The sequence below is a fragment of the Lathyrus oleraceus genome, chromosome 3 (genome assembly GCF_024323335.1).
Source record: "Lathyrus oleraceus cultivar Zhongwan6 chromosome 3, CAAS_Psat_ZW6_1.0, whole genome shotgun sequence".
In the NCBI taxonomy this organism is placed as follows: domain Eukaryota; kingdom Viridiplantae; phylum Streptophyta; class Magnoliopsida; order Fabales; family Fabaceae; genus Lathyrus; species Lathyrus oleraceus.
The window spans coordinates 80877579-80895953 of record NC_066581.1 but is presented as its reverse complement, the minus strand read 5'-3'; the positions used below and the strand labels follow the sequence as shown (position 1 = coordinate 80895953).

Sequence of the window (18375 nt, the reverse complement as noted above, 5' to 3'; positions counted from 1 at the left end):
TTCTTCCCCACATATTTTTTAATAAAGCTAATGATCATTTTATTAGTCGCTTCGACTTGGACATTTTCTTGAGCATAATAAGGCATCAATGTTAGTAACTTAATCCCTACTTCATACGTAAACTCCTGCATCTTTTTCCAGTAAGTATAAACCATTAGTCAGTTGTAATGGTCTTAGGGGCCCCGAATCTATATATAACATGCTTTAGGATAAAATCTATGACAACCTCTTGGTCCACATTAACCATGTGTGTCTCTTTTATCCACTTAGTAAAATAACCAATTCCCATTAATATGTACCTATGTTGTTTCGATGAAGCTGGGTGAATTTCAGCTACTAAGTCCAAAGCCCATCCTCAGAATGGCCAAGGTTTCACGATATCATGTAACTCGCTTGCAGGAACATGTTAGATGCCCGCGTGTACTTGACATTCATGGCACCATTTGGAGAATTCGATATAGTCTTTCAGCATCGTAGGCCAATAAACTCCTTGTTGAACCAACAACAATTTCATCTTATGTCTAGCCTGGTGAGCACCACAAGCTCCACTATGGACGTTCGACACACCTAAATACGCCTTATTCTCACTCAAGCATTTGAGCAGAATTCCTTCTAGCACCTTCTTGAAAAATTTCTTCCCTATCAAGACATAGCTTAAAGAACGATACTTAATTTTACGGTCAGTCGACCCCATTGGGTTTTCCAAATAGTCAACTATCGAATTTTGTCAATTCGTATCAGTCATATGCTCCAGGGTGAAAGCTAAAAAGCTTTTGGAGTCTGGAAAACCCAACTTTATTGTTGACAGGTCCGAGAGAGATGACATCGTCGCTAATATTCTTCCTCTTACCTCGATCAAGTCTTCCAATTTCCCTTTAGGCACCTTGTAACCCGAAGCAATTTGTGCCAAATCATTGGCCTCTCGATTTTCACCTCGAGGCACATGACTAATATCTATGAAATTGAACTGCTTTAGTAATCGATTCATAATCACGAAGTACATTATCAAATTCTCTTTGATACATATGTACTCTTTGGTTATTTGTTTAACAACCAATTCAGAGTCACCTCTGATTTCGAATCTTCTTGCCCCCAAGTCCAACAAAATCTTGAGGCCAGCTATCAGAGCTTCATAATCAGCTTCATTATTAGAGAAGAAGCGATTGATATTATACTTGAACTTGGTAGGAATCCTTTTGGGCGAAATTATCAAGACTCTGATACCAGTTCCATTCTGATGACTAGAAACGTCAAAGTACAACTTCCAAGGTTCTAATTCTAGATAGTTTTGAGCTATGTCTCGATATACACCTGCATAAATGTTTCTATAAAATTATGAAAGATCGAGTTCATTACCCTCTAGTACATCACACCTGTACTTTTTAAGACAAAAGGCATTACGACCCACTCATAGGTGCCCAAGGCTCCGGGACATCGAAACTCCGTTTTCGTCATGTCCTCATTTTCAATACAAATTTTTCTATAACCAGAATATCCATCTAACATGCTAAGATACTTGAAACCCACTTCTGAATCAACTAGAATTTCTCCCACGAGCATTGGGTATTCGTCCTTTGGGGTGGAAACATTTAAATCTCTAAAATTAATGCACAACCTCAAAGTCCCATTCTTTTTTATTACAGGAACTATATTGGCAAGCCACTCGACATACCTTGCAGTTCGGATGAACTTGCTTCTTAGGAGTCTTTCGATCTCCGTCTTGATTTTTGACATAATATTTGGCGCAAACCTTCGAGGTGTCTGTTTAATTGGTTTTCTCCCAGATTTTATTGGCAGCTTCAATTCTACCAAGTCTCTGCTTAACCCAGGCATCTCATGGTAATCCCAAGCAAATTAATCTCTGTACTCTTTTAACAATTGGATTACTTTGACCTTAAGGTCGGGGTCAATATTGGAGCTTATGTAAGTTGGCCTTTTGACTTCCCCATCAGCCAAGTCGATTTCCTCTAAAGGATCATGTGCTAGCATCTTTGCAGTTGACGTCATTGGGTCCTCCTCGAATCCCAAAGGCTTGTCGTCATAAATACAGTCGAGCCTCTGGATTTCCAGACCCAGGTGTTATGGCTTATCCGGTGGTTATGGTTTGAACTTAACACCTAGTCTGACATCATGGATTTCCATGTTTGTGGCTTCGACAACCATATTACCAACTTCAGATTCCAAGGCCAATTTTTAATCTATTTTCGGCCATATAAGCTGAAATCATTTGTAATGCCTCTAACTCAAACATGATCCATGCCTGGGTCATCCCAACCTGTAGGTCAGACTCTTGGCATACCTTCCATCTCTTTTTCCTCCAAATCTCTATCCCATCTAAAACCATACAGTTAGTGTAAGTGAAAGGAATAAAAGGCTCTATCTAAGGGCCTATAAGCAAACCCCGTTGGTCTGCATGGCACAATTCGCGCCAGCTGCTTGTCGAAGTTATGTTTGTCGACATGGTTGACCTCTGCTAAAAATCAGTTTTGGTCTGCTTCAATATTCTCAACAATTCCATCTTCTCGCCAAATTGATATTCTCTGATGGAATGTCAATGGTACCGCTCCAATAATATGTATCCACTCCCTTCCTATGAGTAGATTATAATTTGACCCTGAGGCAATGACCATAAAAAGTGTTGGTCTTGTTATCGTCCCCACCGTCAAGTAGACTTGACTTACCCCCATGGTGGTGCCGATTTTCCCTTCATAGTTCAATAGAACCATGTTGTGTTGCCTTAAATCGGTGTCAAACTTACCAATTTTGTTCAATATTGAGCGAGGCATTAATTTCATTATCGCTCCTCTATCCACTAACACTTTATTGATGATAGTGTTTTCAATCTTCGCCCTTATGAATAAAGGCTTAAGGTGGCTTTTCATTCCATAATCAGGTCTTTCGAAGAACATATCATGTTCTTTAACACAACTGTTGTTCATGACGTAGTAGCAGATTGGCTTATGTTTAGCCATCTCGACCTTTTCGCTTGTCGGAGGCTCTTCAAACTCGGTTTTGCAGTTGTACTCCATTGGGAGCACATAAACCATATTGCAAACTATGTCCAAAGATGGCTCTGAACCAGAGTTAAAATCATCAATTGACATGTCGTCCTTGACAAGTGGCAATCTTTTACCATTTTCCCGTTTCCTTTCTCCATGCCTGGAGAGGATGATTGTTTTGCCACTAGTTTCACTTCCTTTCTAGTGGCTATATCAAGTTAGAGCCTATTGGTGTTAGACTCAGCATTTTCCCTTTCAACTTTCTTTTTTCTTTGGAACCTCCTTCATTGCATCCTAGTCATGGGTTTTTTCCCCAGATAGGTATCAGGGACGCGAGTTCTCCTATGGGAGGATTGGAACTCCTTTAGATAAGAGATTGAGGAACCTCTGTTCATCTCCCAATTTTTCCATTTTTGACGGCTCAAGATATCTTTCTCCCCAGGTTTCAACCGTTTTCCTTAAGGGAAATTTGGACTCGGTCAATAAGTGGTGGGTTTGTTCCCCCGAATCATGTGTGCACCCTGTTGTCGACGAGGGTCGACATCCAACTGTGGTTTGGAGGCATCCTTCCAATTTCCTTTTCGCTTTGCAAGCTACACAACTTCCACTTGTTTCATCTCCTTTTTATCGAAAATGGCACTATATCTTAGGCATAGCATTGCCTCTGATTTCTTGCTCTTGCACCTGCCCAGAAACTCAGCCAAACTTTCTTCATCCTTTGGGTAAGCCACCTCCTTATATTCAGGTTCTGGGACGCCTTTGTCAACTTCTACCATGTTCATTCCACACCTGAGATTCTCAGTAATCTCAATCACTTGAAACTTTTCCCTAAGGCCTTCAGTAGCTGATAACACTAAAACACACTGCGTATTCGACTCAGATTGCACATCTTTATTGTACTTTATTTGTCAATTTCTTATATTGTGCTTGTGTTTTGTTTCTTTTTTAGATAATTGTTCCCTTGCCACCAGCGAAGAAACAACGAGAGAGAAAATTAGGGATTTTTAGTGAAAAATACACACATGGCGTTGGCCAATGAGGGTGCCATGAGGTGTCATGGTTTGACCACGTGTCAACGGTCATAAGACCACGTCTCCCACTCTTTTCCCACATGTCGGGCGCCAAGTATAGATGACGGATGCCATCTTCATATGTGAGGACCGTCGTTTCGACGATACTCCATATGTTGTTTCTGTAGAAATACTTTAGGGGTTGATTTTGATTTTTAAAAATTTATATGAACTTAAATTGATCGGCCATTACGTAAATGGGATTGTGTTCCCATTTACGTAATAGCCGTGATTATGTTGGGTAAGATCGAAAGCCGTCAAAACACTTTAGATAAAAGTTGGTTAGTTTTTAATTGATAAAAACAGCGAAAGCGCTTTATTAATTAATTAGGAAATTTTGATATTATTAGAAGGCGATTGTAAAACTACTTTCGGACGCGTTTATAGATTTAGGATCCGGTTATCCGACCGAAAGTTTGAAACCCTTTTAAGTCAAACTTTCAAATCAAAAACACTTTTCAATTGAGCTAAGAGTTTATTTCCTTAAAAAATGAGTTTACTACTTTAACGCGGTAAGCGCCGGCCATATGTGACAAATGGAAGGTATAAATTAGAGAGTAAAACTAGGTTTTGATTATGCTAACACGACGATTCCTGTTTAATTAACTTTTATTTTGAGAAGAAAATATTGCCCCGTAAGTGTTACTACTAGACAATATGAGTACTATTAGATCGAAGTGAATCACATTCCAGTATTATATCTCTGAATTCAATCTCTGTTTTTATTTCCTATATGCATTACACTCTATTTCGATTAGCCTTAGATATACAACGTAACAATAGTAATCGATAGATTGACATTGGTCTCTGTGGGATCGATAATCTTTTATATTACTTGGACATACTCCGTATAATTGTAGATACAACCCATCAAGTTTTTGGCATTGTTACCAGGGACCAATTACGTCAAATTTCGTACGCTGTTGTTACACCGTCTAGACTAAGGTATCCCTTTTTTCCGGTCAATATGAAGAACTCACAGTACCGGAAACCTATTTGATCCAATAGAGGAACCCAAAAGATACGCCCGAGCTCGTCTTGTACTCCGAAGACTTAAAAGAGCAATGTCGGAAGACCAAAACGAAAGACCACTTAAGGATTTCATCCTACCATCCAACGAAGATCCCCACTCTAGTATAGTAAACCCCGTCATAGCAACTCATAACTTTGAACTAAAACCCTCTCTGTTACAATTAGCGCAACAGAACCAGTTCGTCGGTCTTCCTACGGAAAACCCGAACCAACACTTAAAAGTCTTTATTCAATTAGAGGATACCTTAAGAGCCAATGGTGCTTATCCTAAGGTGATACGTCTAAGACTATTTCCCTTTTCCCTCATAGATAGAGCCTGATCAGGGCTAGATTCCCTTCCAACACACTCTATAACCACTTGGAATGACCTAAAGAAAGTATTCCTTGCTAGATACTTTCCACCGAGTAAAACCGTTGTCCTACGAAACCAAATAACCAGATTCATGCAACAAGAGGATGAATCACTTTTCGACGCTTGGGAAAGATACAAAGAACTTCTAAGAGCCTGTCCACGCTATGGGTTAGAGCAACGACTTATAATTCATACCTTTTATATCAGACTCATCTACAATATCAAAATGACCATCGACGCTGCCGCAGGTGGTGCTTTTATGAACAAACCATACCTCGAAGCTTGTGCTCTCATTGAAGATATGGCACAAAACCATTACCGATGGGGAACGGAACGAGCATCGGTAGAGAGGAAAGAGACCAAATGAGGTATTTACAAAGTCGGTTGCCTTGACCATATGAGTTCCAAAATGGACGCTATAGCCCAAAAAGTACAAAGTTTAACGATTAACCCTACAACTAACGCAGCCGCAGTCCAACCCAGATGCGAGATTTGTGGAACCCAAGAACACACGATAGCTGAATGTAATCTTTTAGCTAACACAAACTCAGATCAGGTCAATTACGCCCAAGGTAACCCCTATTCTAACACATATAACCCTGGATGGAGGAACCACCCAAACTTTTCCTATAAGAATAATAACCTCACTCAGAATTCTACACCTTAAAGACCGTCTGGTTACCAAACCCAACGACCAAACCAACCAATACAAGCTACTTCCCCAAAGTCAAACTTTGAGAAAATGGTGGAGAGCTTCATTACAACCCAGAATCGGCAAAATAAGGAATTCATGAACCAAAGCATTCATATAAATGGACTAATTACACAAATGGGCACCAAACTCGATTCTGTAATTACCCACAACAAAATGCTTGAAACCTAGATATCTCAAGTGGCACATCAACAAGCTACTCAAACTACACCAGGAGGACAGTTTCCTGGACAACCTCAACCTAGCCCCAAAGGGCATGCTAACGCAATTGCCCTATAGAGTGGAACTACTTACGATGAACCTATAAACCCTAGGTTGAATAAACCAGAGCCCTTCAAGAAAAATGTTGTGATCACACCCGAGAAACAAGTAGAGGAACCAGTAGAACCTGAGAAACAAAAAGAGGAAGAAGTTAAAGATAAGGAAGGAGAGAAAGATACTAAAGTTTACATACCACCCCCTCCTTACAGACCACCAATCTCATTTCCACAAAGACTTAAGCAAACCAAATTAGACAACCAATATAAAAAGTTTGTAAAAGTGATTGAGAAACTCCTTGTCGAGATTCCATTCACCAAAGCGATCACCCAAATACCATCTTACGCCAAGTTCCTTAAGGACATCCTAACCAACAAACGAAGACTTGATGATCCTAAACCCTTAGAATGCAATTCGATTACTGAAAATAAACTTGCTAAAAATGAGAAAGACCTAGGAAGTTTTTCTATACCTTGTGCTTTAGGAAATCATGATATCGATAAAGCACTCCTGGACTTAGGAGCCAACGTAAGCTTAATGCCTTTAGCCATTGGTAATAGGTTAAACCTAGGAGAAATGCAACCGACTAGAATGTCCCTTCAATTAGCTGATAGATCCATTAAATATCCAATAGGCATTTTAGAAAACATACTAGTTAGGATTGGCCAACTCTATATTCCTACAGGTTTTGTTGTCATGGACATTAAAGAAGACGAAGAAATCCCTATCCTTCTAGGTAGACTCTTCTTATCAACAGCAGGGGCTATCATAGATGTCAAGAGAGGAAAAATGACTTTCGAGGTAGGTGATGAAAAATTAGAATTTATATTATCAAAATTCTTAAAAGCACCATCCATAGACGACTCATGTTATGTCATCGACATCATCGACAAATGCATAAGAGAGTTAGACCAAGAAGACCCCGTTGAAACAATTAAATTACCTTTAACCCCCATAATGGAGGATGAAGAATTTAAAGACTCTTATATATATGACAACCTTCACGAATGCTTAGCACTCACCCCAAAACATATGCCATGTCCTAAGAAACCATCAATAGAGCTTAAGGAGCTACCTAAGAATCTAAGATACGAGTTTTTGGATGAAGAACTAAATCGTCCCGTCAAAGTAAGCGCCACCTTAAATGGTGATGAAACAAATCAACTCTTATATGTTTTAAGAAAATATCCCACAGCTCTATAATATAACATTTCTGATCTCAAAGGGATAAGTTTGTCCGTGTGTATGCACCGGATTATGCTGGAGGAAGATTCTAAACCCTCTAGAGAATATCAAAAAAGGATAAATGCTATACTGAGTGATGTGGTAAAAAGAGAAGTGTTGAAGCTACTAGAGTCTGGAATAATATACCAAATCTCTAATAGTAAGTGGGTAAGCCCTGTACATGTGGTGCCTAAGAAGGGAGGTGCCACAGTAGTACAAAATGAAAAAGGAGAACAAGTAGCTAAACGCATAGAAAGCAGTTGGTATATGTATTGATTATAGAAAACTTAATAAAGTAACTAGGAAAGACCATTTCCCGCTCCCGTTCATAGACCAAATCCTTGAACGCCTAGCAAGACATTCTTACTTTTTCTATTTAGATGGATACTCAGGATTTTTCCAAATTCTCATTCACCCCGATGATCAAGAGAAAACAACCTTTACATGCCCATATGGAACATTTGCCTATCGACTAATGTCATTCGGACCATGCAATACCCCATCTACCTTTCAACGTTGTATGATGTCAATCTTTGCAAATTTCCTCGACGAGATCATGGAAGTTTTCATGGATGATTTCTCGATATGTGGATCCAATTTTAAAAACTGTTTAACTAACCTTGAGAAAATTCAGGAACGATGTGTGGAAGTCAATCTCGTTCTAAACTGGGAGAAATGTCATTTTATGGTCACCGAAGGAATAGTGTTAGGACACGTAGTATCTGAGAGAGATATTGAAGTTGATAAGGATAAAATAGATGTTATAGAAAACCTCCAACCACCTAAGACAAATAGACAGATCCTAAGTTTCCTTGGACATGCCAGTTTCTACTGACGCTTCATTAAGGACTTCTCCAAAATAACAAAACCTTTAAAAAATCTTCTAATGAAAGACGTTGAATTCATTTTCGACGATAAGTGCCTACAAGCTTTCAAACACCTTAAATAAGCACTAATCTCTGCACCTATTATGCAACCACCCGATTGGAGCCAACCTTTCAAAATTATGTACGATGTAAGCGATTATGTTGTGGGTGTTGTGTTAGGGAAAATGAAAGATGAAAAACTTCATGTAACTTAATATTCTAGTAGGACATTAGATGTTTCACAACTTAATTATGCCACAACCGAAAAAGAACTCCTCGTTGTTGTTTTCGCCATCGATAAATTCCGATCTTGTTTAGTCGGAGCTAAAATCATAGTTTACACTGATCACGCCGCCATCCGATATCTATTAAGCAAAAAGGACGCTAAGCCTAGACTCCTTCGCTGGATCCTTTTGCTACAAGAATTCGATCTAGAGATCCGTGATAAGAAAGGCATCAAGAACGTGGTTGCTGACCATCTCTTGAGGCTCGAATACCTAAAACTGGATCTTATCCCGATAAATGATGAATTTACCTATGAAAGACTTATAATGTAAATTAGAACCAATCATTATGATGACCCAGACCCTTATTTAAAACCAGACATTAAAAAATCTCTTGTATTAATAAACGTACCTTGGTACGCCAATTGTGTAAACTACCTAGTCGCAGATATCATACCCCCGACCTTAATTACCAATAGAAGAAGAGATTCTTTCACGACATAAAACACTTCTACTAGGATGAGCCCCTCCTATTCAAGAGAGTCACATACGGTATATTTCGTCGTTGTGTTCCTGAAGAGGAAGTAGAGAATATAATCAAACATTGTCACTCTGCACCATACAGTGCACATGCAGGCACATATAAGGCTTGCGCCAAAATACTCCAAGCAGGCCTTTTCTGGCCAACATTATGGCGCAACGTCCATGCCTATATTGTCAATGTGACCGATGTCAATGCACTGGAAACGTCTTAAGACGCGATGAAATGCCTTTGACAAATATCCAAGAAATAGAACTCTTCGATGTCTGGGGAATAGATTTTATGGGACCTTTTCCATTTTCGATGGGAAATAAGTATATTTTAGTAGTCGTTGACTACGTGTCTAAGTGGATCGAATTTATAGCTTCACCCACAAATGACACTTACGTAGTCATTAAATTATTTAAAAACTACATCTTTCCTAGATTTGGAGTGCCTCGCCTTGTTATAAGTGACGGAGGATCATATTTCATATCAAGAATATTTAATAACCTTTTAAATAAATATGGAGTAAAACATAGAGTAGCAACATAGTACCATCCGCGGACCAGTGGTCAAGTAGAAGTATCAAATAGGGAGATTAAACAAATCTTAGAGAAAATCGTTTCGATATCCCAGAAAGATTGGTCCCTAAGACTACAAGAAGCATTGTGGGCTTACAGGACCGCATTCAAAACCCCTATAGGAACAACCCCTTATCAATTGGTTTACGGAAAATCTTGCCACCTACCGTTTGAGCTAGAACATAAAGCTTATTGGGCCATAAAAGCCCTTAATACGGACTACTTAGCAGCCTGTGAAAAACACATTCTAGACATCCATAAGTTAGAAGAACTACGTAGAAATGCTTACGAAAATGCCATCATCTATAAAGAAAGAACGAAAGCATGGCATGACAAAAAGATAGTTAAAAAAGAATTTAATGCAGGTGACCCCGTACTTCTCTTTAACTCTAGATTACGATTATTTCCTGGTAAACTACGCTCAAGATGGACTGGCCCTTATGAGGTTACCAAAGTCCTAAAATATGGGGCAATAGACATCCGTGATCATTCATGTAGTCCTTTTGTAGTGAACGGACAAAGATTAAAATATTATCACGGAGGCGACATCCTTACCTACTACTCTAGTCCTACTCTGATCGAACCACCAATATCTATATCTACTATGTAAACCACTTAATCGTCGAGCTAACGACGTTAAACAAGCGCTACGTGGGAGGCAGCCCACAACCCTTTCTATTTTTTTGTTATTCATGCATCAATATTTATTAATGTCGAAAAGGTGAATTATTTATTATTTATTATGTGCTTAACAAGACTAACTTATGTGTTACTTACATTTCTGGTTTTAGATTCCATCGCCCTCGATAGCATTCTCCACTAACCTTGTTTTTCAGGATGTAGAGCTTCTATGACATGCACGTTGTGTTCAGAGACGATACTCAGAGGAAACAATATGTGGTTATTTCTGAGAGACCAATTCTTCCAACCAGATACCCTGACCCTAACTGCCTAGAAGCCTTAGATATTAAAGCCAACGTGAAATACCTCTGCAACCAACTCCAATGGGATAAATACTCTGATGCCATAATGTAACCTACAAACACCTAACACTAGAATTCCTTAGCTCGCTCATTTACAAACATTACATTGGCAGAGGATTCAAAACAGGCCGCATTAACTTCAGACTGTTTGGAAAAGAGTACACCTTTAGCCATAGAGACTTTGCTAACCTGTTAGGATGTCAGTATGGCCTCGTCACTATACATGAGTACCCTGAGTGTGATGTCATGCAAGATGAACTTGATAAGTTCTGTAGCGACATCACCGGTGGAGGAGGACCTGATCCTTCCACCCAGATATCCAACAAAATCCATAACCCATCCTTCAGGTACTTCCAAATGATCTTAGCCCAAACTTTCTTTGGAAAAGGTGAAACTAAAGACCATGTCAGTGCTGAAGAGTTCCTTATGCTCTTTTGCACCGCCCAGTCACGTCTTATAGCTAGCGGTAACTTCCTGATGGATAACCTCAACCTGATTGCTAGATCCTCTAGGGGACCCATTCATGTAGAAGGAACAGTGACCCACATAACTCATGCCCTAGGCCTCACGACCAAACTATCTCACATGATCGCCTATTGAAGCCATACCCTGATTGACCTTAATCATTGCCTAAAACGCGGCCCAATTAGGAGATTCTTCTTCAGTCCTAATAATTATAAACTAATGATTGATGATGAGACACCTAATCCTCCAAAAAACCCACCGGTTCCTGAATACCATCCTACACCCCTCCCGGAAAGGGCCATAGTATACTTCTCTAATGCTCGTTTACAGTGATGTAGCATTTATTCCGAGTTTGATACTATGCGCAAGGAGATGATTTCTCTTTGCAAAGACCTTACAGATTTAACCTTGCAGATGGAGACCTCTGACGCTACTCATGCTGCCGAGACCGATTTCCTGTATCAGGAAATCTATAGTCTCTGATGCCAGCTTGCAGAGGCACATGCATCCTGTCCACATATGAATCAGGGTGTCCATCGCTAATCAGTTTAGAAGAATTACAGGAGCACTGAGGATATTGCTCACACTACGTGTGTGGGAGATTTACCGCATTATTATTATTATTTCTATTCACCATTGTCTGACTTATATCATTTTTTATTCTTTTCACATCTCTATTTTTAAAATTTTATTACCACTCATTATTATTATGCCTATTATTATGACATTTATTACATTTTTAGTGGAATTTCTAAATTTTCATCATTGTTATTTTTTACATTAATCTTTATCCTTATCATCTATATCATGTAAAAATATCCTTTATGTCTCTTGCATGTCCCAATACTAAGGAAAATATCAGAAGACGCTATTTGCACCCCCAAAATAAAGCTACAACCCAAGACAAAGCCCAAAACCCATAGGGGATCTCCAATCCGAGAAACAAAGATGGAGGACGCCATCTACCCCTAGGCGGACGCCAAGGGGTCTGAAGCAGTAACACAGTTCAGGTTCTACCTATCTCATTTTCACATTTTATCGGAACATTAAGGATAATGTCCGGTTTAAGTGTGGGAGGGGATATTTACTGTTTTTTTAGTTTCCTTTACGTTTTCCATTTTTTATCGCTTTCTAGTTTAATTTTTTATATACTTTTAGTCTATTTATAGTTTGTTTTCAACAATTACATGTGCTTGACGAGTCATTTGTGTAGTTTGTCTATTTTTCCCATTTCTTGAGCCATAACAAAAATTTTAATAAAGAAAACAACTTTTATTTTAAAAATTTGGGTTGTTCGACAAGTTTAGGATCATTCATTGCATAGACTTGGGAAAACTTTTGAAAAATATATATCATCTTAACACCGTAAGTTTCTTGACTATAAGGACTTATTCATATACTTATTATATTTTGGCCTTAAAATCTCACCCTTAATTATTTACCCTTAAGTAGTTTATTTTAGCAGCCAACACCATCTTAGTCACCGCTGAGTGACAAACCAATGCAAATAGGTATGATCTCGTGAAAAAGAAGAAAAATAAAAAAAGATATAATTTGAGAGCAAAGAATTCAAAAAAGTATTGCACCTTCTAAGTTGGGTAACCCTCACCCAGTTAGTTAGCCTAACGATAGTGAAACTTCTTAGAGTATGCTTGTGTATCTGTGATTAAATTACAAAGAATAGTTAATATTGATACAATCATGGATCGGGATTACCAACAGGTTTATTCACCATGCGAGTGTAAGATAACAGGCTTAATGTGACTGCAACTGAATGAAAAAGGGGTAAGAAGGGGATGAGTAAAGTAGGCCTGAATATAATATCATGATATGGATTTGTTTGTATAGAGAAGAAACTTATGACCGCAATCCGCGGAAAGTGTTATTACGATGTCTTTGGTTCATGAGTTAGTACATATCAAAGCATCATTGATCGAACTAAAGTCTATAGCCCATATTTAATACTTGTGTGTTGTTGTTTGTCTTTTGTACTTATAAGAGTTTTTGCTTCAGGACAAGCAAAGGTGTAAGTGTGAGAGTATTTGATAACATAAAACACACTGCGTATTTGGCTTGGATTTCACATGTTTATTGTATTTTATTTGTCAATTTCTTGTATTATACTTGTGTTTTGTTTCATTTTCAGGTAACAGTGCCCTAATAAGCTTCCAGCGAAGAAACGACACGAAAAGAGCAAAAATCGGGGATTTTAAGTGAAAAATACACATATGGCGTCCCACGTGGCATTGGCCAAGGAGGGCACCATGAAGTGTCATGGGTTCACCACGTCTCAACGGTCACAAGACCACGTCTCCCACTCTTTTCCTACATGGCGGGTGCCAAGTATAGATGGTGGGCGACATCTTCATATGTTGACCACGTCCCAACGGTCAGAAGGCCACGATCTCCCTCTTTACACACATAGTGGGCGCCATGTAGGGGATGGTGGGCGCCGTCTGCCTTAAGGAAGCTTTCGGTCAAGGAAGTTGGAGCACTCTTCCATGACCAGAGAAATTCTCTCACACGAATCTTGAATGGGCTGCTTGGACCCCAAGGCATTGTTACACTATAAATAGGTCTTAAATTCTTAGTTTTTGATCATCGAGTCTTAGTTTCAGCATTAGGCATAAACTTAGCATTAAAAGCGATAATATGTCACATCGAGAGGTTATTTCACTATTGTTGTAATCGAGATTGGAGTATCGTAGCACAGAAGTTTATTTTCCTATCAAATTTATCTTCAAGTCAGATTTACTTTTTGGCATTGTACCAAATTCAAGTCTCCGATTTGGAGCAGGTTTTTATTTCAATTTGTAATTTACTCTATATTGCATTGTCTTTAATTTATTTAAATTCCCGCACCGCTTTACATTCTTTATTTTCCTGTCCGGCTTTAAATTTATTTATATTATTGCTCTGCTTTACTTTGTTTACTTTATCGCACGATTTACATGTTTTAAATTCTTTTACCACAAAAATATTTGTCTTCGAACCGAACTTAAGAGTGACACTTTCGTTCTTTTGGAAACCAATCACACACTTATTACGTTTTTAATCCCTAAATGACTTATTCTGGAAATTAATTATATGCAATGTTTACCATAGTCATGTTCAGCTAAATTTATTGTGCTGGGATGTGAGGATCGTCGTTTCGACGATACTCCATATGTTGTTTCTGTAGAAATGCTTTAGGGGCTGATTTTGATTTTAAATAATTTTTGTAAACTTAAATTGATCGGCCATTACGTAAATGGGACCGTGTTTCTATTTACGTAATAGTCGTGATTATGTCGGGTAAGATCGAAAGTTGTCCAACACTTTAGATAAAAGTTAGTTAGTTTTTAACTGATAAAAACAGCGAGAGTTCTTTATTAATTAATTAGGAAATTTTGATATTATTAGAAGGCGATTATAAAACTATTTTCAGACGCGTTTATAGATTTAGGATCCGGTTATCCCAGCGAAAGCCTGAAACCCTTTTAAGTCAAACTTTCAAATCAAAATCACTTTTCAATTGAGCTAAGAGTTTATTTCCTTAAAAATGAGTTTACTACTTTAATGCGGTAAGCACCTTCCATATGTGACAAATGGAAGGTATAAATTAGAGAGTAAAAATAGGTTTCGATTACGCTAACACGACGATTCCTGTTTAATTAACTTTTATTTCAAGAAGAAAATATTGCCCCGTAAGTGTTACTACTAGACAATATGAGTATTGTTAGATCGAAGTGAATCACATTCTAGTATTATTTCTCTGAATTCAATCTTTGTTTCTATTTCCTGTATGCATTACATTATGTTTCGATTAGCCTTATATATACAACGTAACAATAGTAATCGATAGACTGACATTGGTCTATGTGGGATCGATAATCTTTTATATTACTTGGACATACTCTATATACTTACAGATACAAGCCATCAGTAGCCTTAGTCATGTCTACATCATTGTCGAGGCTTTCAACATCCTTCAATCTCTCAAATTCAAGAGGTAAATCCCTGGCCATAACACCTTAGTTGTTGGAGCCTTCCGAAGTAGCTTTCAACATGTTAATTTACAAAGGCTCTGAGTAATGAGCCTCCACTTGTAATAGGTCAGCATTGATCTGCATCTGCGGCTTTCGCTTTTCAGCAAAGTTAAGTCGACCATCCTTGATTGTGTTCTGTACGAGATCCCTGGAAAAAAACATTGTGAGGTTTTATGTCCTAAGAAATTATGATATTTACAAAGCCCTTTTTTCCTTTTGATTCTCTAAACGCGACGTTTTAGCGCCTGGTGGCACTGTTATTTAGCCACCTGCAACGAGTAAGTAAAAAATCTCATCGCCTTTAGTCACGTCGAAAGTGTAATTTCTCTTAAGGAACTTATCATTTTTCTCTGTTTCGACTGGATTTTTCACATTCGACGGCTTAAGTAGTTTGCATACATATGGTGGCCCTTGTTTTAATTCCGCCACATTGATGTCATTCTCTTCGACACATTCAACGTCCGACCCTTGGTCATTTTCGGCTATGTCTATAAATGCTACCCTTTCTTTTTTATTTCTAGTCACCCTAGCTTTCTCTTCTTTCAGGCGTTCTACTTGTCGAACCCTATCAGCTAACTGGACCATATCCCTCAAATATTATGTATCTAGTTTTTGTCCCTAATAGAGTAGTCTAAACCTGCAGATGCCATTTCGTTAAGCTCATGCTCAGGAACTTGTGTTAAACACCTTACCTTCAGAAGTCAGAATCTATTTAGATAGTCATCTATCGACTTAACGAATTTTTTTCTTTACACTCGCTAGTTCTTTCAAACTAATTTTGGAGTTCCCCATGTAGAATTGCTCATGGAACAACCTCTCTAGCTGTGTCTAATCATTAATCAAACTAGGGGGAAGCATAGTAAACCATGTAAACACATTTTTTGTTATAGAACTAGGGAAGTATATCATTCTAAGGTTCTCGTTATTTGCTATGTCCATAGCCTCAGTCATATATTGAGCGATATGTTCGACTTTGGAATTTTTCACGTGACCCTCAAATTTGATGAACTTAGGGACTTTCCTTCCTATGGGGAGTTTTGTCTACAATATGTATTCTATTAAAGGGGAAGTATAGTTTGGTCGATGTGAACCCATATTTAGCCCGTTTTTGGCCATTAGTCATTCGACTACGGCTGCAATGTTATTTTGCCCCACCAAGTTATCTTGTCGAATTTGCTATATTACTTGATCCTCATCTTAGTCTCTTTGAACTATACAGACTTTTCGTTGGGTTTGCTCCACTTCGACAACCCTAGGTATATATTGTTGGCCCATATTCGCCATGTTTCCCTCATTGACTCCTCCTAAGTTTTGGGTTGGCGTCACTGGTCGAACTTGTGGCTGTGGAGCGCCAAAGTCTGTTATTCGAGACATATGGGCAGCCAATTATTGGTAGCTTTGATGGGTGTCTCGAATTAAGGGATTAAATACAATCCCAATTTGTCTAGTTAACGTGTTAACCATTTCATGGTTACTTTCATCCATCTGTTGCCTCATAACCAATATCGAGTTAGAACTTACGGGTGGCAACGCTTGAGAGCCAAACCTATTTCCTAACTGAGAATGGAAGTTTTGATTATGGTCACTTATAGCAGACCCTGATTCAAAATGTGTGCTAATGGGTGATAACATTGTGGCTGCATTAACAGAAAACGTCGAAGGATTGGTATAAAAACCTGTCCTCATTGACGTAGGCATCCCGTGTTGGAAATCACGGCCAACAAAGGGTGACATACTAAAACTAAGCATATAAGGCATGTACTCACTGGCCACAGTGGGTCTTGGAGTTACGAGAATACTAGAATTTATTGATGGAGGAATCATAACTTATTCTTACGCACTCGACGACATAGCCATCGAACTCGCCATGAAGGCGCTGGGATTGGTCGTAGTTGCAGGCATCGAGCCCGCGTTTGTAGGACCAACATTATCCTCATTTGAGTTAGCGCTTATATTGGCGCTCCTAGAACCAGGCATTCTAGTACGTCTTCTGGATATTCTCATGTGGTTTCTAGTTATTGCACCACTTCTAAGTCTCGTGCACTTTCAACGAAGTTTGAAAAGTTTTCAAAACTGAGGAAATATTTTTGTAAAACAAAAATTTCATACATATTTTTGCACGACGTCCCACCGGGCATGCCAATTATTTTACTTGTGAATTTGGAAAACAACCACTAGTCCTCCCAAATAATGTCATTCGCAGGATCAACTAGATTGATCCTAGAACATATGTGCAAAAATTATGATTTTCGTGTGTAGTGTTTGCATAAACACTCAAGAGTTTTGTTTTGAAAATAACTCTTAGAATAAATGAAGAACAAAACGTAGACCGTTTGTTATGTTTCAACTAAGTATTGGAAAAAACAAGTAAAAACATATATAAGTAAAAGACTTTGACAATTAAAATGGTGTATGAACGTACATTTGCACTCAAATTTACTATTTCCTCTCTTTGACACATATACTTTGAGTAAGTCAGTTCTGCAGTAGTTTCAACATACGGATTCTCCTAAGTTACAATCCTTATTTATAGTAAAACTAAATAACTGATTCTTAATGAGTCTCTCTTCCCCACTCGCCGTGTTTTGCCTATATGAAAACTCGTCTCCAGATGTGCTTTCGTGCGTCTCTTGTCTTGGATAAGGCTGAAAGACAATTGCTTAGCCTTATTTTATTCCTCAACTGCCTCTAGTCGAGCGAACTGCCTTTGGTTGAGCGAAATGGATTTTCATCTTGCATGAATTTTCACTAAGTCCCTAGATCACACAGCGTATACAGGGGTTTCGAATAGCTCCTTAAAGCCAATCTTGGGTGTCGACAGGATCTTGGGGGCAAACTTTGTCGAAACAACCTCACCTGTCAAAGCCATCCTCTATTCCCAAAGAAACATTTTCTTCCTTTTTCATTCTTTCTTATTTTCTTATGTCGAAGTGCCTCCTTTTTCAGCAAACAACTTGTCTTCGATTCATTGACTCCGCATCCACGCCATTACACCGAAACCCTAACTAACAATTGTCAATTTGCAACTCCACTTGATCATAGCCTTTGGATTGCGTAA

At 38.5% G+C, this 18375-nt stretch overlaps 1 protein-coding gene across 1 annotated transcript; it reads left to right on the top strand.

The window, feature by feature from the left end:
* The first annotated feature begins 5544 nt into the window (after positions 1–5544).
* Positions 5545–7626, top strand: LOC127129789 (uncharacterized). Its single transcript, XM_051058913.1, has 2 exons — positions 5545–5796; positions 6445–7626. Exons 1-2 carry the CDS (start codon positions 5545–5547, stop codon positions 7624–7626), a joined length of 1434 nt encoding a protein of 477 aa, XP_050914870.1.
* Positions 7627–18375: the final 10749 nt, after the last annotated feature.